We start from the raw sequence: 25154 nt of genomic DNA on the forward strand, positions 1-25154 counted from the left end.
ACCTTGAAGTGACTGTTGTTGTGATTAGTTTTTATATTTAAAAAAAAATTTAATTATACAAGCATTGCATAGTTTGACCCTAATGCACATCCAGCATTTGCTGGATGTGCACACTGAATGCACCAGACAAGCAAAATAGTTCAAACTTCTGCTTTCTACATTGGTGCTCAGACTTGCTGATGATCACGTAATCAAGTGCATTTTATTACCAACGCCTGGCTGCTACTTTCCCTCTTAACTCCTACGGAAGCTTTAAGCGTGTGTGTAGTTTTTCACAGAACTGCACTGTCTTGTAAAAAGACTTCTCTAATTCCACACTGAAAACACAAAATGTCCTAAAATTTTTAAGTAGCTGGCTCAATACAGTGAAAACAAAGTGCAGCAGTGAACCAAAGAATAAATAAAAATCACTTCCACATTAATGAAAAAAAAAAAAGTTTATTTCATTGTTACATCAAAGAAAAACTCTCGTTAATGAATATATTTCTCACTCCTAAGAGTAGAATTTGAAAATCACATCTGGCAATACATTTTCTCTCTCTCTCTGGACACCAACTGGGTGCCAGTGACTAAGACAGGGCATTGGCGTCATTTATTTGAACCGAAGTGTCCAATTGCACATCTAAATCCAGTGTCAGACTAGCAACATGTCCTTAAGCGAAGCAGTGATCCCTCAAGTTTGGTCATCCCTGCATATAGGGGTGATCAGGCCGATATACGTATAAAGCAAATGGGGAAACAACATTCCTAATTATAGTGAGGACATGGAGTGTTTATAAATACATGAGGAAAAATGCTCTGAAGTAAGCCTGGCACCTGATCTTCTATGGATATACACAAATATTCTTCCATATTTTCAGCCTCGAACCCACAGAAAGCTAATAATTGTCCCTTTACAGCCCTATATTACCTGAACTGTGTACCATTTGACAAAGAGCAAAACGCATTGGTCAAAAAGGTTAAAAGCATTAAATTGGTACTTGAAATATATTATTTTACATTACACAAATCAACCCATAACCCCAGAATTATCCATTGACCCCTGGGGTGAGAAACACCTTTATCTATACAAATGACTTCATTAGAAGTCAATTGTGCCCCACTCCCCCACCAAAAAGAGAAGAACAAAAAGCAAGACTGCCCCCTGGTGGTTAAAGAGGGACCCAAGCATGCTGCAGATACCAATAGATGGTAAAATTGTAAATAAGGCATCATTTATACATTTACTACACACTTCATAATTGTAAAATAGCACTTGACAGTTCACCACTAACAGCTGAAGGGTTTTACAGATTTCTCAGCAGTCAAAGATTTACACCAAGAGGGAACAACAGACGTGGTATTGTCCAAATCATGTTAGGCCGAGGGAGGAAAAACACATATTTTCTCCCTATCTGATTGAATAATGCTTAACAGTGTGTCTCACTGTAGAAACAAGAAACAAAAGAATGAAGGGGTTTAGTAGATGAAGAGGACCCGGGTGCGGGGCAGGGTGGCGAAAGTGTCCGCCATCTTGCGGATTCTGGCATAGTTGATGAATCCTCGGAGGAAGAGCAAGAGGCCTGAAGAGGGGAAGAAATAGGCATGAGACTAGTCCAATAAACAACAATGCTACATCTCCATGTGACGACTTTCACTGCCCCTAGGTGCGGCTGCTCTTACTAGTAAAACAAAGACAAAGGGGTTTTCTTTGTATTACTGTAGGATCTTTATCTTACAACATAAATTGCCTTTAGTGACTGTTGCGGTTTGGTGCTATATAAATAAGTGAATTGAAGTGATAGCAAACCAATTCCAATGAAGCTCGGGATGATTTGCAAATCTCATAAACCTACATTTTATTCCCAAGAGAATAAAGAAAACATTTAAACAGAGATTTTATTGGTTCAGGAGAAATAGTGGCTAATTTGGGATTTATTGTCTCCAGTAATTTGGGACGAAGATAACAAAAGGCTGGAAAAGTAAGTGGTACAAAAAAGAAACAACAGGTGGAAGATTTTACAGCTAATTAGGCTAGCTGTTGACGGACCAGTAAAATATTGGCAGCCGCCATTGACACCCCTCAGCCTCCTAGCGCGCCTTGTTATGAACTTTTCACATTTACAAACAACAATATACCATCAGCCTTTTATAAAAACTAATTAATTAAAAATGATTGCATATTTAAACAGCATTTGAGCGAGGCAGAGTTCCTCACTTGTAAAGATGGGCAGAACGGTACATAATATCATCAAAAGATTTGCAGAGAAATCTCTGTGTGTAAGGGACGAGGTTGAAAATCACAACTGGATGTATGAGATCGTGCTGCTCTGGATTAAAAACAGGAATGAGCGAAATCACTACATAGACTCATAAACAATCACGAGAAATCGCCGTCTGTGAAAACAGTTCAGAGCCGTCCATAAATGAAGGATAAGGATCTATCATGCAAAGAAGGAGCCACATGTGAATGTGATCCACAAATATCTTCATCCAGCCAAAGCTCATTTATAATGGACTGAGGAAAAGTGGAAAACTGCTCTGCGGTCAGAGGAAATGAAATTTGAAATTCCTTTAGGAAATGTCTTCTGGACTAAAGAGGACAAAGATGATCCAGCTGCCATCAAATTCAAAATTTCCATTTATTTATATTTTTTAAATGGCCCCCAACTTTTGGTGGGGGGGAAGTGATGTATACATATCAGAGTAATAAATAAAACATCAGAATAATAAAAATTAAGGAAAAATAAAAAACTTTTACATTTTTGTGCCAACCTGCTTCTATATTTGCTTTACAATGAAAGATATCACATGATTCATATTCATAGTTTCCCTCTCTCTCATCCTGTGAACAACTTGTGAAGTTACATACTTGTCATTTCATTTCTGTAATTTTTTTAAGAGGTAGTTTTATCAAATGTTATTTTTTTCCCTTACACTCTGAAACACCCCAGACCTTCCAGTTTTACTCCCATCTTTAATTTCACTGTTGTTATTGTTTTCTATGGTATCAAGGGAGTCTGATAAAAAGAAAACCTTATCCTTAAAAACACATTTTCTTTTTGTGTTGTTTGTCTTGCCTGCTAACAGTGTTTGTGTTTATTTACAGAGGGGTGAAAGAGACTTAAATGTAAATTCTTTGACTCTAACATGCCTATGCAATTTACCTATTTCTTTACTGAAAATAAATTGGTAAATATAGATAAAGTGTTATTTATTGAATTTGATATCTAAACTTCCACCTTTTATAGGTAATGGTAACTATCCTGTTCAAGACAAAGCGTGCAATTCATTTAAATTCAGAGGTTCACTACTTACCCAACACCAGGAACACCCACCACAGCCAGTACTGTCCATCGAAATAATTTGAGAAGTATGCGGAGAACTAAAAACCCAATGAAACAACACAAACACGGGTTAGAATAAATTTGGCCCAGCTTTCACTCAAATGAGTCCTTCATTTTAAAAGCGAATTAAGGAAGCAGCACAGTTCTCAAACAGATCTTTGAGGAAACAGTTTGGTGCCAACAAGCCAGCCACTACAGAGACGGCATTAAAATACCACAGTGGTGTTTGGGGCTTTTGATTTGCTTGTGCGTACACCAAACCACAATTTATGTGTTTGTATGTGTGCTGTGTAATGTCTGCGTCTCGTACTCTGACTATGAGGATCCATTTGACGAGGGACAGGCCAAAGCCTGAGATGGCCCCGTAGCGTCCGGCAGCAGAGGTGGTCAGACAGAAAGACAGGAAGAAACCAATCCAGTTGAACAGGAATGCCACTGAAAGGGCGAGAGAGAAGGTGGAAAAAGTCAGTCATCTCTGCACAAATCCAAGGAAGAGAGGAGCTGATGAATACAGAACATGTTTACGATTGGGAAACTAACTGAAGAAAGTGAGCATGAAGATGCCGTCGTTTCCTATTCTCAGCTGATCTGCATCTTCAAAGTCATCTCTGGTAACAAAGTCTTCATCCTGTGATGGAGTGAGTAACAGAAGAGCACAAAAACAGTGAGGCGTTTAATCAGCGAGAAAATGTCATCACAGCAACACACGACAGCAGCAGAGCATCCCGGGCTTTCATTTAATCATTTCAAATTTTGACAATTTAAATTCAAACACATCACACTGCTATATTTTAATTTCTACAGTTAGAATGTAGACAAAGCCAATTGTGATTGAGCCTGGGTGAGCATCTCTTGGTAGAAACCAAGTCATCCTAACAAACAGAATGAACAAAACATGAACAACCAACACACTAATGGAAACTTTCACAAGACAGCAAGCCGACTTAATTACTATCACCGTGACTTTACCTAAAAGTCTGGCATGTGTCCGATTCAATGCAGGCCACCAGCAGAACTAGGTCTTGCATAACTTTTAGCTAACACTCTAAAGTCTACATACACAAACACACAGGAAGGTCTGGGGTTGAGGGTTTTAATACAAACACACTCTAACTACACAACCAGGACCAAACGCACTCCTTCTCATCGTACACTCTTCTTCGAGTTACCTCCAGTGAACTGCGAATTACATCGTCAAAAGTCTCCAGGCGGTCCCTGTGCTGAGGCTGCTGCTGAGCGCAAGGCAATGTGTGGCAGAGAAACACAACAGCAGCAATCAAACAGGGCAGCCCCACATGCAGTAAGATGCAGTGCATCACAGTGACCACTAGAGGTCATACATGAGCCACCATTTCACGGCTAAAAACATGCTCTTAGTTTCCGCGTGTGTGTGTGCGCGTGTGTGTGAGAGAGAGAGAGAGAGAGAGAGAGGTGTGATATGAATTCCTTGTAATAAACCAGCACCTGACTGTTTAAACTACTGAATCTTTTTAAAACTCCCTTTATTGCCGTACTGTGGAGGATGAAGAGTGATCTCCCCCTTTTTTTAAAACTATATAAGACACCCCATACATAATGTTAACGATAAGATCCTCTTAGCCACTTTATTAGGTGCATCTGTTCAATTCCTTATTCATTTAAATATTAGCCGATCACAGCAACTTTATGCATTGAGGCATGTAGACATGGTCAAAGACAACCTGCTGCCGTGCAAACATCAGCACCAGAATGATAAAGAAAGGTGATTTAAGTGACTCTGCATGACTGTTGGTGTCAGGGATAATTTAAGTATTTCAGAAAATGCTAACCTGAGAATGACCAGACTGCTTCGAGCTCATAGTAAGGCAAGAGTGACTCCACAGTTACTGTGTTACTGTAACCACTCATTACAGATGCAGGAGAGCAAGATATTGAACCTTGAAGCAGATGGGCTGCAGTAGCAGAAGATCACATAGTGTGTCACTGCTGTCAGATAAGAACAGGAAACCAAGGCTAGAGTTAACACAGGCTCACCAAAATTACACAACAGAAGACTGGCTGCCTGGTCTGATGAGTCTTGCTCTCTCCTGCAGTATTCAGACGGTAGGGTCAGAATTTGGTGTAAAAGGCATGAAAGAACAAATCCATCCTGCCTTGTATCAACAGTTTGTTTAAGTACTGTTGTTGACCGTTTCAATCCCTGTATATACTGCACTTCCATCCCTTTAAAACCTGACAGCTGCTTCTAGCTGAATAATGTGCTGTGTCATAAACCCCGAATCATCAAGTTTATTGAACATCATGATGAGTTCACTGTACTCAAAGGACCTCCAGAATCACCAGATCACAATCCAATAGAGAACCTTTTGAATGTGGTGAAACAAGCAAGAGATTCGTCTTGTGGATGTTGAGCTGACAAATCTATATGGACCAAATAAGGACCGAAGACTCTGATGAATGATTCCATGAGCTTGTTAAATCTATGCCACAAATTACTAAGACAGTCCTGGAGGCCAACGGGGGCCCAAGCCAGTAGTTAAAAAAAAAAAAGTGCACCTAATAAAGTGGCCAGTGAGTATATTATCACATCTTTTAGTCTGTCTTCCTAACATTTTTAAAGTTTACACTGCTACTACACATCTCCATCACTAAGTAAAAAGTGATGTAAGGCACTGGGACTGATATAACAGCAGTACAAACACCAACCAGAAACATCGATTTATGTGGCTAGCTCTAGCTATGTCACACGTTAGTTACTGGTACAAAAATATAATCCAAACTTTGCATCATTACAGACTGTCCTAAGCTTGTCACACAGTAGAAAGGCTGCACCTATATTTACTCTGGTTTTGAGTAAACAATACGAACAACCAAGTGCACAAAGAGGAGATCAGAAAAGGCTGTGAGCACTACACTGCGGCTAGCTGAGGGCACTGAGTGCAAAGATATCAGCAAATGTCCTTTGATATGAACAAGAAGAAATGTTTTTCTTCATTTTTGAATCTGCATTTGTTCAATCCGGTAACAAAGACGAGCAGAAAAGATACAGTCGCATACATGAAGAAGACTAAAAAAAAGATTCCACAGCTGAGCGATAAGACTTCGTGCCTTGCAGACAACACAGGAAGTGTTCAAGCACAAGCATCAGTGTACGAGTGTATATGTGTGAGAGAGCGTATGTACTGAATGTGACCGCAGGCAGAAAAAAAAAAAGTGAGACACTCACTCTTCCAGGTACCAGGGGAACATTAGTCTCAGCCTTGGTTCTTTCTGCTTCATCATAGGAAGGCAGCGTAGTTGCTACATTGTATGACGGAGGCTTGGGGAAAATCCCATCTTCCTTGCAGTCAAAGAACGCTAGCAAAGAAATAAAGCACAGTTTCAAACACACGCACACACAAAACTGAAAAAAAAAAAGTATTATTTAATTCTAAACAGGTCCAATCCTTTTGTTGACAAAGACAAAACTAAAGCTAACACTGAACACGTGTTCTCAAACATTCACATAAACCTTTAAGGGGGTTAGTCTGCAAGTGGTGGCTAAATGGAAAAAGTGAAAGAGGAAATTTCCTGTATTTTTTCCCATGTGTCTTCTGGAGGATTCTAATATATCCACACAGTTTGCCCAATAACACATCAATTCTTTCTCAGCTACATGTTGCATTTAGCTCACTACTTTTCCAACAAAATGTACACTGCAGTTATTAATACATGACTTTTACTCAGGCACTCCTGTGTGGACCAAAATGCCACCACTACAGATGACCTCAGCTCCAAGGAAACATCATTTTTACCAGAATTGTCCGCTGTGACGCTGCTGTACGGCGGAGGAGCATCAGCCTCTACCTGTGGGCTCTCTTCTGAGTCCTCCTCATTGGTAAGCTGTGAGAGGAAGAGAAATTAAGTTCACAGTTAAAGCTGTGAGGCATATATGCGTAAACCCTCCATATGCATATTTGCCTATCAAGTGGCCAAAAATAACTTCACGCTCGCCTAAGGCAGATTATGAGCCAGGAAAAAGCCTGCTAGTTTTAATGTTGAAACCTTTCTAAAGAAGTGAAACAAGACAGTTTAAGACAACTAAAGGTGTGAAGTCTGCTGTCAAGATGCACAGACAAGTCCTAGGACTGATCAGTTCTGCCCTTCAAGTCAAATAGCTTTTTAACAGCAGATTAAATATTGCATATTAAAAAAAAAATCCCACAACTAGTCAACTAAATTAAATAAAATCTAAACATGTCATAAGAAACTATACAGATGTCACTTCTTCATTGTTTAAGATTTTACAATATTAAGTATTAAGCAGACTTTTGATATTATTGAGAAATTCAGCCCAAATGAACTTTTAAACGCACTGGCCCCCATACAGATTTTTTTTAACTTCCATATTTGTCCCAGTAACAAGAAAAGACAGATTTCTGTTAAGTCCCATAACAAAGGTTTGGATATAAAACTGAAGACCAGTCAAGTGCACAGGCATTCCCCCAGTGTCCTATTCTGAGCCAGGGAAGAAGCCTGCATGTTTGAAAGTTGTGGCACAACACTGGACATCTTGACCTACTTAAAAGGAACTTAAAACTCAGCATTGATATAATCATCAGAAAAACAGAACTGGGAAAAAGAAAGAAAAAAAAGATGTTGAGTGATGTGTTTCTTATTTCTCCTTTTTTTTGTTATTAGCAAGGAAACTGTTAGCAGGTAAGTCTGTGAAACCAGACCAACACAGTTATGACTTAGAAACAGTGAGACTTTATTTGCTCCTATTTCCCCAAAATAAGAGTTTAAAACTAAGACTGATTGTTCAATTGCCATAACTCAGTTTCCAGGAACACTAGGACTGCAGGAGTATTAATCATACATTATGTAGCTTAGACATTAAAGTGTAACTGTTAATTTATTGTCATGTGCACATTTGCTAAAATTCTCTTTGGCGCAATCCCAGTCTTATTTTTGTTTTCTTTAACTTCACTACAGGCCTATGGTACTTTTGACAGTTTTCTTTTTACTGTAGATTATAATATTTATATTTTTATTCTTTACACTGGCAGCTGTAACACAGTAATTTCCTTTTTTGAGATGCTTAAAGTATCTATCTATATAAATATGACTATAAATATAGTTCCCTTTACTGTCAATAGATCTTGAGTATTTTTCCCCCATAGTGAGAAATTCATAGACTCAAATTAGCCTCTATGCACCTGATCATTAGTTATTATATCAAACACCAACATGAACATGCATCTAATACGGCCTGTGTGCTCTAATAACAACAGTAAACACACCCATTGGTGCAGCTCAGGTGATAGCCACAGTTTAAATGCTCTCATATTTTTCAAAAGGTGATCGAGATATTGTTCAACGGTTGACCTTATTTACCAAACAATACTCAGTAGCTGGCAAGCTTTCGCGGTAGACTGTAATTCAATATGAAAAAGACGCCCACATATTATCACAGAACAAAAGAAAAACCCGGTTCAAAATTCACGTAACGCGTAATTAAAACCTTTAGCGTCTCGTTAGCGCGTTAGCTTCCCGTTAACACACCTAACCCTTTATACGATTAAAATAAGAACCCCCACAATTTAATCGGCTTAAATCCATCGACGACATCCATCTTTATTCGACGGGAAATTGTTGTCTTGTTTTCAAACACGAAGCGACACGCCTGGGCGACTTTATCTTCGAAGTTAACAGTTCGATGCTAACAGCATTTAGACGACGGTACCTACGACTGAAGCTTTAACGTCTTTTAGCTTGACTTTAAGCCTTCTCTTACCTGCTGATATCTGGGGCTCGATTCGGCCATTCCCGCTTGAACGGCTATCAATCAACGACAGAAAGGTATGCCAGCAAGACACCCAACGAGTAAGAAATTATATAACAGTACAAACGGTAAACTCTGTCCTCGCCACAATGGAAAGACTCCTCGTTCGGCTGTGCCTGTATGCTGTGAAGTTAAACTAGCGACCGACAAAATACAAAAGGTTTCCTGTTAGCATTTCAAAATAAAATCCATTGTGATGCCTAATTCGCAATACTTTGGGTTTTTAATAGTAATTAAAAATATGTTGTCATTGCAGTTTTACAACTTTGTATTCGTTCGCGTATTTTCAATTAAGAAACATGTTCTATTTTAATGCTAGATTGCAATTATTTTATTATGTAATTAATCAGTTTCCGCTACGTTCTCACTTACTTGACGAAGTTCTTGTACGTCAACTGATTGACGTCATTGGCCACAACAAACCCTGTACGGCTCTTTCGTCTCCAAACCGACTCTTCAGGTTGTTTTGTTGCTTTAATTAATTTATTATTAACAATAATATAAAATTATGCACAAAAGGAATTACTAATGTAAAAAAAAGTGGTTTTATTTATATATGTTTATATATAAATATATGCGGTGGCCCCTTGAGACAAAGCACGTACACATTTTTTTTTTTTTTTTTTTTTTTTTTTACTATTTAATTTGTAAAAATGTGTATACACACACACACACACACACACACGTAGGAAAATATTTAGTATACACATCCAGAAATGCATACACTATTATATATTGTACATATATTTATTAGTTTCAGGTTGGCCATTCTTGTATTTTGCTCGTTTGTGTTGTTGTGTTTGCACATCTCTGTTGCTTGTGGGGCTCGCACACAAGAATTTCACTCGCATGTGCTGTGCCAGTGTGCCTGCACATGTGATGTGACAATAAAAGTGATTTGATTTGATTTGATTTGAAACTCCAAAACACATTTCTAGAGTTAACTGAACTTCCAAAACAGAGCTACCTAGATCACTTAAATTACACAATTGAAAGCATATGTGTATTGTTTGTGTATTTATACACAAGCACTCATATATATTCAAATAATTTAAAAAAAAAAGTGTTCATTTACCTGTTACTACCACACACCAAATCCGGTCGTTGGTACTTGCTGGCTTGTGTAGCAACTAGGTAACAAAAGCTCAACACTGCGCCTAGCATCCTGGAGCACTTCTGTTGTCTTTTGTACGTGTTTTGGAGTTTTTACGTTTAATATTAGGCAAAGATAACACAAGTAAATACAAATTTTTTTAATTTTATAATTAAAAATTAAAAATTAAATTTATGAAATCATGATTTAGCAGCGATTAACCATATTTTCTGGAAAGTTCAGATCAATTTCACTAGCCAAACCCAGGCCTGATTAGTGCCAGACCTGTTGAATCAAGAAAACACTTCATTTGAACCTGTTTGACAAAGTAAAGTCTGAAAGATCTATAAAAGCAAACATCATGCCACCATCAAAATAAACTCAAGAACAGATGATAAACAAAATCACTGATATCTATCAGTCTGGAAAGGACTCAGAACAACATCTAAAGAACTGCAGACCTCACTTTCCTCATTTAAGGTCAGAGTTCATGATTCAACAATAAGAACTGGACAAAAATGGCCTCCATGGGACGATCTTCAAGACTGGCTGATGTGATCTGAAACGCATCAGCCAGTCCACCTCTGAATGACTCAAAAAAATCCCCCACACACATAAAAATCAATAAAAGAAAAAACAAAAGAATATTTTGCAGAGTCCTACTCAAAGTCCAGCCTTAAATCAGACTGAGATGCTTTGCCATGACCTCAAACAGGCCATTCGTGTTCAAAAACTCTCCAGTGTTGCTGCCAGTTATTAGGTCTAGGGAGCAATTCATTTTTTAATAGGGTCAAGTATGTTTATGTTTTTTTCTCTTAATAAATTAAATCATCACTTAAAAATTACATGTTTTTATTTACTCTGGTTATCTTTGTCTAGTATTAAAATGTATTTAATGACCTAAAACGTTAAGAAAGATTAAGAAAAAATGTAAAATAGAGATAAAGATAGATCAGTATCCGGCTTCAGACTTCAGAGACTCATCAGTTATTTCCCATCACGTAATCCGTAGCACACTCTCAAAACAGAAACAAAGGCAATGCAGTTAGCTCTTGGAAGGTTTTATTGTATCTTTATGTAAAATAAAAAGACAACAACAATACCTATGACACTTTGTACCCAAGCTTAAGTGATGGGGAAGTTGTATGTCAGATGTATTTTCTAGTCGAGTTACCGAGGGTTCAGGTACCTGAGGAGCACAGGGTAGGTGGTACCTATATGCTTCTGGTTGTAGTGGTGGCAAACAATCTCCATGTCGTACAAACTGAACTGGACTTTGACGCGTTCATTAGGCGAGGTGAGGAAACAGAGAGTGTAGAGGGCGAACTCGAACTCGGGACTGACTCCGATGAAGATGCTGCCCTTGGGCTTTATACCATTCTTCCAGCTAAACTGTAGCGCCAGGATGTGTTTGTTCTCATCGGGCTGCGGTAGGGGCAAAATGAAAAAGCTAGTTAGGCAGGGAGAAATGAGTCAGATTGTTTGACAGATATTTGCTGACAGTGGAGAAAAGGCAGGAAAGAAATTACTGATAAATATACAGGGAAAAAGTAACCTGAATACATTTTTGAATATCTGTCTAAATAGTTAAAAGTAAAGTACCAGAGAAAAGAACTTCTTTGCCTGAGTTTAATTAAAGAAAGTCTTAAGAATAGTATACCTGGGGTGAATGTGCAGTGACACTGTAGCCTTTGTAATCAATATGGCCCAGCTTCTCTTGTAAGTATAGCTGGATCCAGTTGTGAAAACCAATAACAGTCCTCCCCCCTCTTGTCTCTCCAACAAACACGTGTTCAAAGCCCGAAGAGTCTGGCCTGAAGAGAGACAAAAAGGGCAATGTCAGAAGTTTACAGCCACTCATCATGGGCGTGAACGCCACAGTAGTTTTCCTTGACAATTGCAGATTCCAAGATTGCGAGTTTAAACGATCATACATATGTACAAGTTATTTGGATGTGTCTTTGCTTTGCTTTGCCAGGATCTGGAAGAAGACCCACTCAGATGAGATGAAATTGGTTATAATGTTCAGGAACAACCCAGGAACCACCAAGGCTCCAGACTGCCATGAACTGGAAACTGCTGGACCAGCAGTGTTGCTGTCCACAGTGAAGCCAGTTTTACATCAACATGGACTGAGAGGTTACCGGCCAAAAAAGAAGCTGCTCCAAAATCGATGCCTTAAATTTGCAGCTGCCCACATGGACAAGCCAATCCTGAACACTTTTTTTTTCTTCCATTTGACAGCACTGACGCTGAATGTATCTGCCACACAGAGCCAGTTTGTCAGCCTGTATTTACCATCGCGGTGCTGAATTCCACTGACGCAGATTCCACCCACCTGCTGGATCCTCTCCTCGCATAAAGCTCAAACCAGATCCTGTACAGCTGCTTCTTGAATTCTGTCTCATCCTCAGGCGAAAGATGCTTCTTGACCAGGTATTTATGGGCTATCTAAAAAATAGAAGAACTTATTACAAAATGCTTATAGCTCAGTTAGCAGGGTGGCTCGAGATGAAAGCGCTAGTTGGTCCGATCAGGACTTAAATATGTCAAATACCTTTAACCCACAGAGGATAAATCCTAATTATTTAGTGATCCCATGAGTTTATCTCTTCCACCATTAGTAGGTGAAACTGGAACAAACCTCCACAGACAAATAAGTGCTACTAACATCCGTTTGTTTTTTTTTTTGTTCCTGTCATAGAAAGCCATTGATAATATTTCTTCATCCTCTGTATTTAATAATGACACTAACCTACGATGGCGAACATAGTCAAATGCCCCTCATAGGTACCTTCATGGTGGGAGTCTGAACGATGGAGTCCAGGAACTTGTGGTTCTCTGCCACTTCCTCAGGAGTTACAATTTCTGGCTTACCGGTGTCACTCTCATAGTTATCCAGCAGGGAGATAAAGGCTGCAAAGATCAACAGAGGCACATTTCAGTGGCACATTACGTCATTAAACAATGTTTAGGGCTGCTCAGTCCTATAAACATGGATGATAACAATACAGTGCCTAGTGCACTTACCTAAAAAAGTCTCCTTTTTGAAAATGTTCTCATCGACAAAGGTAAACAGTGGATATCCCGCCCCGTCATTGTTGTCATTGATGTTCATGCTGTCTCCAGCTTTTCCCTGAAACAGGAAGAACAGTGCTTTTCATAAAATGCTCCTCATGTATGCTTCCAGTGATATCTTTTCCTTTACTCTTACTTGTGCCTCCAAAATGTAAGTATTACTACTACGTGGTAAAAAATACAAGTAGAAAGTTTGTCCAAATTAGGAAGACCTACAATAAAAATTTCCATAAATATCGACGGTTTCTATCACAAAGATCTAACCTTTACCTTTACAGTAGGTCTCTAAGTTTCCGGGCTTTGACTTTTTTACTGAGTAAAGCTCATTCAGAGCTAAAAACTTGAGCTCTATTTGCAGGAGAAGAACAGTGCCTGTTTTGAGGTGTAATGCAGACTGTCAGATATCGTCATAAGTTTGCAATATATACTATTATCTACAACAGGTGTCTGTGTGTGTCTGAGTGCGTGATGCACCTGAAGGGAGATCCTGTAGTCTTTTCCAGGCTTTAGTCTGTTGATATCATTGTCCCATAGCTCCTGCACCATGGCTGACAGCTCTCTGTCACTCTCAATCATGATATGACCGCTTGCAGATGTGCTGTGGATGCTCTCTCTTTCCAGTATGTGCTTCTGACAGGAGAGGAACAGTTACTGAAGCCTCTGCTTAACTCGAGCTTTAAGCTTCAGAGGTGAACAACACCATAAAACTATTTTTCACATATAAAAAGTGTAAAGCACAGGTACGCTAATGCATGTAGGCATACAATAATGTATTTCTGCTCTTTTTGAACTTGTTTAAGTGACCCATCAGATTAAATATAATACTCACTTGTGTGTAAAAAGCTTTTCAGAAATATTTAACTTTGAGGTGATGTGTGTGCAAACAGAGGTTATAAATCAGTTTATACAAATGGTTTTGGCTATTTGAGTACAGCATTTTAGCCCAACCATTTACATGTTGTTGTTTTTTTAAATAAAGAATGTATTTATTATATAAATAATTAGATATAATAAATAGCCATTTCCCACTGAGGAAAATGTCAGCTTTATCATAAATAACTAGATATTTCAAGCTACTTAAATAAGCACTGTTAATCATTTCTGTGTCACTATAAGGTCCTTTTTATGGTTAGTGGTTTATTATCTTTTGTAACTGAGTTGATGTTCTTAACTTTAGTATTTTATTTTATTTATTTGTACATTTCAACGTTTTAGATAGATACATGAAAGCAATTCACAAGGCTGTCCTAAGTGACTCGGCACTGTAAAAACATAATAGCTTCAACTGCTTAATCTAGCTTAAACACTATTGCATTCAACAAACGTGGCTGACATAGATTCACACATTGCATCCCATCAGCCACCACATCAAAATCCACTGACCTTCTCCTCTGTCTGTCCTCCTGCTTTAATAAATCAAATCAATGATTTGAGGGTTAGTGAAGTATCTCAGTGCTGGTCAGGTGCTGCTCGTGCTGGTTGCCGTGCAGGTGTGTTTAGAGGCATAGTAATAGTCCAGCCATGTAGTCAATCAGTGTGTATGGAGAAAGGCAGGCATGGGCTGGGGGAGCGAACAGAGACCACGAGGCAGGGGATGGGACAGGACAGGAGAGAGGGGCCGTTTTAAAGGGTTATCCCCTGTCAGCAACTCTGACCAAAGGGATCACACTATGTTGTCGTCTCTTTTCAGTCTCACACTAAAACGTGGGGTCTTTGTTTCTTTAGAATTTCATTGTTTCTCTGTCTGTCACAGCATAACCTCTGAATTACAGGGTAAATATGGGTCATATTTCAGGTAATAAGATTTTGTTAATGGTTAAAGTTCACTTAAACATCTACATAGAACCAAGGTCTTGTACGAAACACGATTGGGGTTTTTTTTGTTGGGTTTTTTTACAAGTCATTGACCTCACCATTTCAGATTAAAAGCTTGATTAAAGCATTTTAAAACAAGATTTTAAAGTCTTCAACAAATTAAATTTAAGGAGGAGCTAATACAACTTTTTACTTTTATAATAATTTTATTTATTTAAAAAAATCCCGAAAATATTTATATATAATGTGGCCTTCGTGGAATTAGAATAGAAGAGTTTTATTTTGTGTTATCTTTTTGTAATATACAATTTCTTGTAGCCGTCTGAGTGTTTTAATTTTCAGAAAAATACAATCCCAGGCTTCTTTCTTTTTTTTAACCTTGTTTCTACTACTGAAAAAATGTCTGGCAGAATTAAGTCTAAGAGATGAGCAAAATTATCTTATGTCTAAATCTCAAAATTGCCATTTTGAAAGTTTAAGTTGCTTCTAAAGAAGCTAAAATTTTAAGATCCCTAATTCAATTTTTTAAGTCATTAAGTTGAAACTATCTAACCAGATTCTTACTCTGGATGGCATTACCTTGGCTTCCAGTAACACTGTGAGGAACCTTGGAGTCATTTTTGACCAGGATATGTTCTTCAATGTACAGGTATCAACTATCTTAATTGCCCCTTGGGGGTGAATAAAGTTTTCGTGGCTTGACTTTGACTTGACTTGATATTAAACAAATATGTAGGACTGTTTTCTTCCATTTGTGCAATATCTCTAAAATTAGAAATATCCTGTCTCAGAGTGATGCTGAAAAACTAGTTCATGCATTCATTACTTCCAGGCTGGACTACTGTAATTCATTATTATCAGGAAGTCCTAAAAACTCGCTGAAAAGCCTTCAGCTAATCCAAAATGCTGCAGCAAGAGTACCGACAGGGACTAGAAAGAGAGAGCAGATTTCTCCTGTATTGGCTTCCATTCATTGGCTCCTTGTTAAATCCAGAATTGAATTCAAAATCCTGCTCCTCACATACAAGGTCTTAAACAATCAGTCTCCATCTTATCTTAATGATCTTATAGTAGCATATCACCATTAGTGCACTTTGCTCTCGCACTGCAGGCTTACTTGTTGTTCCCAGAGTATTTAAAAGTAGAATGGGAGGCAGAGCCTTCAGTTTTCAGGCCCCTCTTCTATGGAACCAGCTTCTAGCTTGGATTGGGGAGACAGACACTATCTGTACTTTCAAGATTAGGCTTAAAACTTTCTTTTTTGCTAAAGCATATAGTTAGGGCTGGATCAGGTGACTCTGAATTCTTCCTTAGTTACACTGCAATAGGTTTAGGCTGCTGGGGGGTTTCCATGATGCACTGAGTGTTTCTTCTTCAGTCACCTTTCTCACTCACTATATGTTAATACACCTCTCTACATTGAATTATATTTGTTATTAATCTCTGTCTCTCTTCCACAGCATGTCTTTCATCCTGTCTTCCTTCTCTCACCCCAACCGGTCGCAGCAGATGGCCCCGCCCCTCCCTGAGCCTGGTTCTGCCGGAGGTTTCTTCCTGTTAAAAGGGAGTTTTTCCTTCCCACTGTCGCCAAAGTGCTTGCTCAGAGGGGGTCATATGATTGTTGGGTTTTTCTCTGTACGCATTATTGTAGGGTCTACCTTACAGTTTAAAGCGCCTTGAGGGGACTGTTTGTTGTGATTTGGCGCTGTATGAATAAAATTGAATTGAAAGTTTAGTTTTAACCATTACTGAGCATTATTAGCAGCATAACCAACATTATTTTGTGTCTCCCATTTTTAGGTGTCTTTTATATGATAAGAGCATAGATATGTTTTCATAGCATCTGTTTTGTAGAAACTACAAATAGAAGATTTAGTTTAGCAAAATTTGATTTCACTTTGTTAATCATCTCCTAACCAAGCTAGCTTAACCCTTTTACAAGCTTAGCAACCAACCAAAGCTTGTTTAAATTGCTTATGTAACATTAGTAGTGAGATTTTTATTAATTTAATTCATATGCATGAATATGACAATTTATTAACTACTATCAGTGAATATTTATATTGTAACATTTTATGTCCTCTGACATTAAACATGACATCATCTGATCATTTTAAAAAACCTATATAAAATGATTATTTATTGTTAGTTTCTTTGGAGCCTTGGCACAAGTGTAAGAAAGTAAACTTTTTTCTTTCAAGGAAAGTTATTTAATCAGTTCACTTTTTTTTTTTTTTATAAACACAATTCAGTACCAGTGTGACATGTCTCTATTCAGGTGTTCAATCTGTGGGCCTTTGCTAACGTGACCTTAGTTAATCTAGAGCAAGTGTGGGCAATACTTTCTTTCCAAAGAGCTGCTTTAATCTAACCACTTTATGGTAAGAGTGTAGACTTTTACCACTCATCTGAACCAGAAACCTGAATTGTGTAATGCACGTGCAAAATAAGTTTTTTCGGACCTCTGCAGAAACAAGAAAAATATATACCCTACATTTAAATATGACACTGCTGGTCATGTGAAATCTCACATTCATTTTGTTGTAACCGTGTAAGAGAAAAAGATTCTGTTGAAATAATAGCGATGATTTTTTAAAAAAAAAAAACTGAAGCCAACGCAGTCAAAACAGGGGTCACACCAAGACTTTCAATAAAACTTACCACTGTGGAAACAGCCCTCAGCCCTGACCTCAGTAAGCAGTGGACGGATGAGCTTGTGCGCTCCGTATCTTATTTCAGGTCATACTGAATAAAACATCAAGTTCATTTTGTAAATTGTTTTCAGGAACCTAAAGAAGTCCAGCGGCTTTCAAGCACAAGACTGTCAGAAAGCAGGACTAAGTCAGTAGCCAACAAACATGCAGTTTCATGGGTACATCAGGTTTCAAAAGACAGAGACGGTGTCAAAAATTCATCCTGAGGCTTCAATATAGGACTTCACAAACCTGAGTAATGTCACAGTACTTTCGTCCATCTGTTATACTGTATATCCACTTTGCCCACAGTAATGATGGCTCATAACATGTGGGCAAAGTGATACACTGCAAGACAATCATGACATTTACATTATGTTTAGTGCATCAGGAAGTTTTCACTAAATTACTGACAACAGAGGCAAGCATTTCAAATATTAATAACCCGTTAAACTGTTTACACTGTGCTGTTTTCAGTATTACTCTTAAGGTCAGCGTTCAAACCTCAACCTACAGTTGTGTCTATTCATGTGCAGTTTTATGCTGGCACCAAGACATGAAATGAAACAGACAAAATGTTAAGTAAGAATTTTTACTTTGAGGAACAGTTAATTGCAATGCAAATCAACATGCTTTGCAGGACAGACCAAATCATTCAGTGCTAAAAAAGAACAGATTTGCTGCAGGGTTCAATTCAGAACAGAACTGCTTGCATTAGAAATTTGCCCTTTCACTCTAATGTAAATGAAGTAATACAATACAAACTAATTTTTGTATCTGTGGATATAATTAAACTATTTGGCCTCACTTTGACACTAATTAGTGGCAACATTAAGGAGTAGATCTATTCGATTATATCATTTCTCACACCAATCCCTGAATGAAATTAAAGCAACACATACCCTAATGAGCAATCGTTAAACCATTGATTCTCAAAAGTATCTAAGCCACTTTCCTCTATTAGTTCTGTACAGAAATATAATAAAACCAATACCAACCAATCCAATGAAATAAATTTTAACCTGCTTTGACTTTGTGCAATGACTCAGCTAAACTTGTTTATGAAAGACTACGGAGTAGGCTCTGTAAATAGCACCCTGTGTCTTTGGGAGGCATGGGGGTTTTCCCATAATGCCTAGAACTAAAACAAAGCACAACTTCCAGTTTTGAAATTATGTGTGAGTAACACATCTCTGGGTTTGTCTCCATTTCTTTAAAGCTTTATCTTAATTGTATTTGTTATATCACGAAATTAAAAAAAAACAAAGGTTTTCATGCCATACCTTTGATAAATGAAAAATCTGATTAGATTGTTAATGTGACGTGAATAATGACAAAGTGGGACAAAGACGGTTCCAGTTTTCCTCTTAACACTGGAAAGGCAGAAAAAGCACCTGAAATTGAGCAAACTGAGCTTAACTAGTGGTTCCATTATTAGTTCCTAAACTTTATAAACCTGCAGGACAGGAAGTGCATGTCAACTTGAAAAGAGAAAATCTAGACATGTACAACCAATATAATGTTGACCTGTATAAGTCTGAAATTCAAACAGCATTTCCAATGATTTAGCCCAGTGACCCAGTCAGGTGCAGAAAACTGTGCTGCCAATCAATAACCACATATCTAAATACCCATTATTGATGTACAAACCAAAACAGCAATTTTAATGTTACCATGTTAACAAAGACATAATAGTGACATGGTAGGGTTATGGTGGCTGTAGTTGCACTGTTTGGCCAATGCAGGCATATTGAAGTCACAGATGAAGTGGTGGCTATGTGAGAGATAAAGTGCGTTCAAATTGAGCATACAGCAGTGAAGCACTGCACAGTGTCAGTCCTCCTCATCACTCCAGAAGGCATCATCATCTTCATCAGGATCCACACCGAGAAAAAGCCTGCAACAAGAAAGAAAAGATGCATTCACAAACAATACGTAATGTAAATATAATATCAATAAGCCTAACTTGGGGGAGGAGGTTAAAAAAAGAAGGAAAAAAAATCTCTTACTGGTTGTAACAAGGTGAATGTGGGTTGTTAAAGTGACTGTATGGGTTGACTTTGCTGAGGACGCCCAGGCACAGCCAACAGAAGTACTGCTTACAAGAGGTGCAGGTCATCTTGTTACAGCCATCAACTTTCTGAAGAGACACAGAAACGATACATTAGCTACAACTGGGATAATCTGGAAGCGAACGCAAGATTTTTCACAGACAGAACAGAAAAAATAACGACATATGACGCCTCAGTCACTGGCCTAAAGATCACTAGGCAACCCCTTGGCAACCTGGTTAGACAGTGGTTTCCAGGTAATAAAAAAAGTTGCTCTGCGATTGCCTTGGCTGCTGGCAGATTGCCAGAGTCTCTCGTCAAGGATTTCATAGACTTCAATGAAAGCTCTTAACAACTACTCACCGGGCATTAACGGAAATAAACATGTGACACAAACGCAGACAATGATTCCAGGAGTAAACATTTCCCCCTAGCAAACATGAGTTGCTAGGATGTCTCTAGGCCAGTACGTTTTAAGGAGCAATTTTTGACTGGTGGCTGCAGTTCATTTTGGAGACCGTCTGATGACAATAAACATTCAATTTTACAAAAATCTGAACCATGATGCTCAAGTCAAAGCCAGTTCTACTTCACTGTTAACAACAGGGAAAGCCCAACCTGTATATTGGTTCCACAGCGCGGGCAGCATTTGCAGTTCTCACTGAGCCAGTCTCTGCTAAAGGACTCCTCAACTGCTTTCTGGATTACCCTTTTCCCATAGCGTTGCTCCATGAACTTTTGCCCTGAAGCAGTAGCAGACAGGTACTCATCTCTCAGGTTACGCAGTTCCTCTGTAGGGAAAAAAACAAAACAAAAACACTGGTTTGAACATGAAGATGTGTTGATGGCATGTCTTTAAACAAAGAAATCTTCACACCAATGTACAGAATCTGGTGGACAAAGACAACATTTTGATATTGGAGACTTTCTGGTTTCTACTACAAAATTTGTAGGTCGAGTTAACTGACCAATCAGATTTGCTTCTAAAGAAAACTATTAAAGTTTCAGTGGCATTACCTGCACGAATTTTACAGTGGGAGACACCGTGATACCCCAGCTTGCACAGTGTGCAAAAAGCATACTGGCATGCTGAGCAAATGCCCATGGTTGTGTCTGGCTCCATCATTACAGCGGTACCACAGGACTGACGGGGACAGTAGACCACATCAGCCATAAGGTCCAAACTGGACTGAAGGAGCAAACGGTCATATCTGGCAAACAGCTCCTCGTCCACGAGCTGTTTCACCTGAAACATAAAGGCAGACAGGAAAGGAAAGCAGGGTAGGCGCTGACGGTAGGGTGAGTTGGACTTTAATTGAACGGACTCATAAATCACAAATACCTGTGACGGTGTGGCTAAAGAGGTACATTTGGGCTCCGGGCAGTTAAGGCACTGAACATTGCCATCCCTTATTTGGATCTGGAAGTATTCAGTCATGCAGGCCTTGCAGTATACATGTTGGCACTCCTTAAAGCAGAGACAGTTTGAGCCCAGCTTCTCTACAAAGCAGATTCCACAGCAGAACACTCTGCTGTCGAACACCCTCTGCCGCTGCGCCTCGTCAAAGTCTAGGAGCTGAGGTAGAAGGTCGGCACGCGGGTCCATCAAAAGGACAGTCCTCGGGTCCAGCTGAGAAGACGATGAAATCTTCTGTTCAGACTTGGAATTCATCAATTCTTTTTTCTTTTCTTCTGCTTTTTCAGGATGGCCCCCAAACTGCACCATAGCTAGGACAAAAAAGCAAAAGACAAATTTGCACCATTTATAAACATAAAATGCAATCTGTACATATGAATTACAAACAGAAAAAAATGCCTGAGATGTGAACAATGTGTACAAGTGTGTGTACCAATGCACATGACAGGGAAACAATTAATAGCTTTCAACCTTCCATCTTTCCAGTTCAACTTTCAGGGGAAAAAAGTGGATACCACCAATGAGATGTTAGGTAGCCATCAGCAAAACAATGAGAAAACTGAGATCCTCACACCCAGGATGCCTACGTGTGCATCAAGTATTCTGCAACTGAGAAGCATCCAAAATGTTCATTTTAGGCTCAGTGCAGCTAAAGCACTGACAGTGTCCATGTTATGCTATTTTGGAATGTGGATAATTTCAACTAACGGCTAAGAAGACATGGCGAGGTTAAATAACATTAACAAATCTAATGTTTTGAGCCAGTTTGTCCCAGTGTGCATAGTGTGTGGTGTGAAGTATCTATGCTCTAATTTTCACTGCACGGTCGGGTTTTCTTCACTCATTACCTGCCTTACTTCCTCCCCTTATGATTTCAAGAGGTGACTGGATACCCAGAAAGCCCAGAGCCTCTTCTTTGAGGAACTGGATCCATGTGAAAAGAATCACACAACCCTGATTCTCCTCCCACAGCTCATCCAGTCGTCGGCATAGAGAGCTCATCTGAGGTGACATTGAGAAAGGTTTTGATATTTACGATGTACTGTTGACTCACAATTTGAATATCCCAACATGTCCAGTACTTCTTGTGGCACAATAAAGGATTATCTGAGTTGTTATGAGTCCGTACCTGTGCTCTGGTCATCCATTTACAGCTGAGAGTGAAGAGCGGTGGGGCTGTAGAGGGATAGTCTGCAGGAATCTCAAAGTTGACCACCAAAGGAGGTAGGAAGGAGACATTATATTCAGTTTTATTCTCTCCTGTGATAGACAGAAGAGACTTCATTACATTTCTTATTAGTGCATGATTAGGAGGGAATAACTGAATTAACCCTCTGCACCCCATATTAGCTGTGGATGGCCAAACTCGCATACGATATGAAAAGGTAATCATATTTATATAAGGAAAAGTTGAATTTTTAGGACACTTGAGTCCAACATGTTGTTGTTTAGCGAGCTTGTGGTCAGCTACATGGAGACCGGGAAGGATTGCATGTCTAACCTGCTGACACTAACTGTGACAATATCGGTAATAAATAAGTATGTTTATGCAAGTTTTCCTATGTTAAAGTCCTGACTTCAGCACAGATGAGGCTTGAGGTGAGGAGGGGGATGAGATGGAGGCAGGAAGGAGAGAGTAATGCTGTAGGATGCAAACGAAAAGATGAAAATATCAATGTAAACATCTTAAATGGCCACATGCAGTTTGAAAAAGCTATCTCTAATCTTTGAATAAAACAAACTAATAATTACTTAAGCTTTAATCATGTTTATCACCATATACCCATTGCCATTTCTTTCAGGAATCTGGAAGATCTTAATAAAATTATATTAAGGTACAGAGGGTTAGGGTTAGCCCATCTTCTCCAACGCATCCTGAAAAGCGCTTTATTATTATGAAACCTGTCAGATTTTTCCCCACAGCTTGCTTTTCTTTCTTTGCAAAGCCTACCGGACAGCTGTACCTTTGACTACCACTTTGAAATCTGGAGGGAGCTCCAGACAGAGCTGGATCTCACCCCCCTGTGCAGACTCTGCCCGATGAAATTCCTCTTCATCGTAGATACTTGCTAAAGCAAGCAGCTCATCCTCCTGGGCTTCCTTGTCCTCAGACATTTACATTCCTGCATTAACGGTGTGTGACAAACATTTATTATTAGAAATATCATGACAAATCCTGACAAACCGCTAGCACACGTTAATACTGACAGAAAGCTAAAAACAAAAGCAGCAACTTGCATTTTGTCCTCAGAAACATAACGTTTTCCTGCATTCACAGTTTGCAGCTTGGTTAACCGTGGTTTTCCCGGAACTCTTTTTATATAACAATGACTAATCACCTGAGAGCAAAGTACAGTTTCCTGTGATATAACGTCAGCTTACCGTAGCTAACGTCATGCTACAGTGTGGCCCAAAAGTTAGCAAGCTAGCTAGAAAAAGTTTACTTATCTATGTCAGACGTATTCCTAACTCCATCCTAATTTAACAGCAAGTAAATCTGAACCGTGAGTCAGCTTCAAACTAGAGGACAGCTCCGTAACTACCAAAGTAACTAGGGGAAACCCATCCAGGCTAGCTTGTTGTGCTAGCTCAAACAGTGGCTTCTTGGGGATCTCGGCCGTCCTCTAACTTTTCTTCTGTAGCAGCAACACAGCACTTTAGCTCGTCTACGCAACTAAGAACCCCTGCATAAGATCCCTAAGCCTCTAAGTACTAATTAACTATGGAAAAGTCTATGTTTCTTACCTTGTGCGGCCAAAGCACTAATGACTCCTGCCCTGACTTCTTTCTGTCATGGCGCGTCACCTTCAGGCTTGTGAGTGTATGACATCTTTACTTGCAATTTTGTTACGCTAAGAAGCAGCGACCTCATGGTATTTAAATAAATATTGTACCTCTGTAAGACTGTACGAATCTTAGTAAACATACACCACTTCATTAGGTACACCTGTTCATCAGAGGTGTGGACTCGAGTCACATGACTTGGACTCGAGTCAGACTCGAGTCATTAATTTTATGACTTTAGACTTGACTTGAAAAAATGTTCTAAGACTTGTGACTTGACTTGGACTTTTACACCAATGACTTGGGACTTGAATTGGACTTGATATTTTACCCCAAATATAAAATTTAACATGCATATTATATAGAGATTGAAAATGTGACGTCATTCACGGGTAGAACCGCAAAGGATTCTGGGAACTCGTGGCAAGCGGTACTAGCGCACGCAGGCTTTCAATTGAAATCAGTCACACAGCGATAAAAAGAAACACAAAAATGTCAAGAAGCTGTTGTATTATTAACTGCAATAGCCGGTCGCATGACAGCCACGGGAAGCCGACGGGTAAAGAGATCGGTTGTTATCGGATTACGTCGTTGAAGAGAAATTGTTCGAGCCATGTTTCCGAAGTAACAAAGACAAGACGGATGGTCTGGATTGCAGCCATTCAAAGATCAAATATAACGTCCCAGAACACTCCAGCTCACAGGTTAGTCTGCTCCAAGCATTTACACGAAGGTCAGTGTCTTTTAGTAGTTAATACGTCATTTTCATAACATAATTAGTGATATAGGTTACAAGCAAGTCTGGCGCTGAACAGAAATTGTCGCGCTATGCTCCTTTGTTTATTGTGCATAAATAGTGAATTGTCCTGACACAATATTGCGTTTCGCTTCTGTTATTATGGTACATTGACAAAAACATATACTTTTATTCACAGGATAAAACAGGTTTTTTGTATCACCAATTGCCCAGTACGATTACAGCATACAATATTATTGTCACTGCTACATTTCTGTGATGCTACCAGAAATTATTTCCACTACTAATTAATTACCGTTGAGCTCAAAGGTTATATTAATAAACGGTTAACGAATGT

General features: G+C 38.9%; 3 protein-coding genes and 1 long non-coding RNA gene across 9 annotated transcripts; 1 reads left to right on the top strand and 3 right to left on the bottom strand.

Moving 5' to 3' along the window:
- Positions 1-418: 418 nt before the first annotated feature.
- ndfip1l (Nedd4 family interacting protein 1, like) lies at positions 419-9262 on the bottom strand. 2 transcript variants are annotated; one of them, XM_085289505.1, is made up of 8 exons: positions 9082-9262; positions 7100-7187; positions 6532-6662; positions 4496-4555; positions 3867-3954; positions 3637-3761; positions 3298-3364; positions 419-1562 (listed from the first exon to the last, which is right to left on the bottom strand). In XM_085289505.1, the coding sequence occupies exons 1-8, from the start codon at positions 9109-9111 to the stop codon at positions 1459-1461; spliced, it is 693 nt and encodes a 230-aa protein (XP_085145631.1). In that variant the 5' UTR covers positions 9112-9262; the 3' UTR covers positions 419-1458. The 2 variants fall into 2 exon arrangements, with proteins under 2 accessions (XP_085145631.1, XP_085145632.1); XM_085289506.1 differs by lacking the exon at positions 4496-4555 and having other exon boundaries at positions 9082-9261.
- A 2014-nt stretch (positions 9263-11276) lies between these two features.
- On the bottom strand, positions 11277-14879 carry endou2 (endonuclease, polyU-specific 2). 2 transcript variants are annotated; one of them, XM_085289512.1, is made up of 7 exons: positions 14684-14879; positions 13775-13927; positions 13253-13358; positions 13017-13138; positions 12561-12673; positions 11883-12036; positions 11277-11647 (listed from the first exon to the last, which is right to left on the bottom strand). In XM_085289512.1, exons 2-7 carry the CDS (start codon positions 13874-13876, stop codon positions 11393-11395), a joined length of 852 nt encoding a protein of 283 aa, XP_085145638.1. In that variant the 5' UTR covers positions 13877-13927; positions 14684-14879; the 3' UTR covers positions 11277-11392. The 2 variants fall into 2 exon arrangements, with proteins under 2 accessions (XP_085145638.1, XP_085145637.1); XM_085289511.1 differs by having other exon boundaries at positions 13775-13930.
- Positions 12210-17116, top strand: LOC146566007 (uncharacterized). Its single transcript, XR_014894179.1, has 3 exons — positions 12210-12361; positions 12467-12658; positions 16576-17116. It is a non-coding gene; the product is annotated as an uncharacterized LOC146566007 (long non-coding RNA).
- Positions 17117-18386: 1270 nt separating this feature from the next.
- On the bottom strand, positions 18387-24216 carry rnf14 (ring finger protein 14). Of its 4 annotated transcripts, none has more exons than XM_085289510.1 (9): positions 24022-24216; positions 23241-23399; positions 22406-22467; positions 22125-22278; positions 21202-21587; positions 20877-21105; positions 20478-20650; positions 19818-19948; positions 18387-19705 (listed from the first exon to the last, which is right to left on the bottom strand). In XM_085289510.1, the coding sequence occupies exons 2-9, from the start codon at positions 23389-23391 to the stop codon at positions 19642-19644; spliced, it is 1350 nt and encodes a 449-aa protein (XP_085145636.1). In that variant the 5' UTR covers positions 23392-23399; positions 24022-24216; the 3' UTR covers positions 18387-19641. The 4 variants fall into 4 exon arrangements, with proteins under 4 accessions (XP_085145636.1, XP_085145633.1, XP_085145635.1 ...); XM_085289507.1 differs by having other exon boundaries at positions 22406-22536; positions 24022-24215; XM_085289509.1 differs by lacking the exon at positions 24022-24216 and adding an exon at positions 23659-23966 and having other exon boundaries at positions 22406-22536.
- Between the last annotated feature and the right edge of the window lie 938 nt (positions 24217-25154).

This window comes from Mchenga conophoros, linkage group LG10 (assembly GCF_057382185.1).
Source record: "Mchenga conophoros isolate Kocher_MC1m ecotype Shallow Benthic linkage group LG10, M_conophoros_male_GT1.1, whole genome shotgun sequence".
NCBI classification, from domain to species: domain Eukaryota; kingdom Metazoa; phylum Chordata; class Actinopteri; order Cichliformes; family Cichlidae; genus Mchenga; species Mchenga conophoros.

Coding starts and splice junctions, on each gene's coding strand:
- ndfip1l (XM_085289505.1), bottom strand. CDS start 9,111: ATGGCCGAATCGAGCCCCAGATATCAGCAG. Junction 3,955..4,495: donor TAATTCGCAGTTCACTGGAG/GTAACTCGAAGA, acceptor ACTCCATCACAG/GATGAAGACTTTGTTACCAG. Junction 3,762..3,866: donor CTTCATGCTCACTTTCTTCA/GTTAGTTTCCCA, acceptor TCGCCCTTTCAG/TGGCATTCCTGTTCAACTGG.
- endou2 (XM_085289512.1), bottom strand. CDS start 13,876: ATGATTGAGAGTGACAGAGAGCTGTCAGCCATGGTGCAGGAGCTATGG. Junction 13,359..13,774: donor ACTACAGGATCTCCCTTCAG/GTGCATCACGCA, acceptor TTCCTGTTTCAG/GGAAAAGCTGGAGACAGCAT. Junction 12,674..13,016: donor TTCAGACTCCCACCATGAAG/GTACCTATGAGG, acceptor TCTATTTTTTAG/ATAGCCCATAAATACCTGGT.
- rnf14 (XM_085289507.1), bottom strand. CDS start 23,391: ATGTCTGAGGACAAGGAAGCCCAGGAGGATGAGCTGCTTGCTTTAGCA. Junction 22,279..22,405: donor AATGGATGACCAGAGCACAG/GTACGGACTCAT, acceptor ATGTCACCTCAG/ATGAGCTCTCTATGCCGACG. Junction 19,949..20,477: donor GCTGTGGAACCAATATACAG/GTTGGGCTTTCC, acceptor GTGTCTCTTCAG/AAAGTTGATGGCTGTAACAA.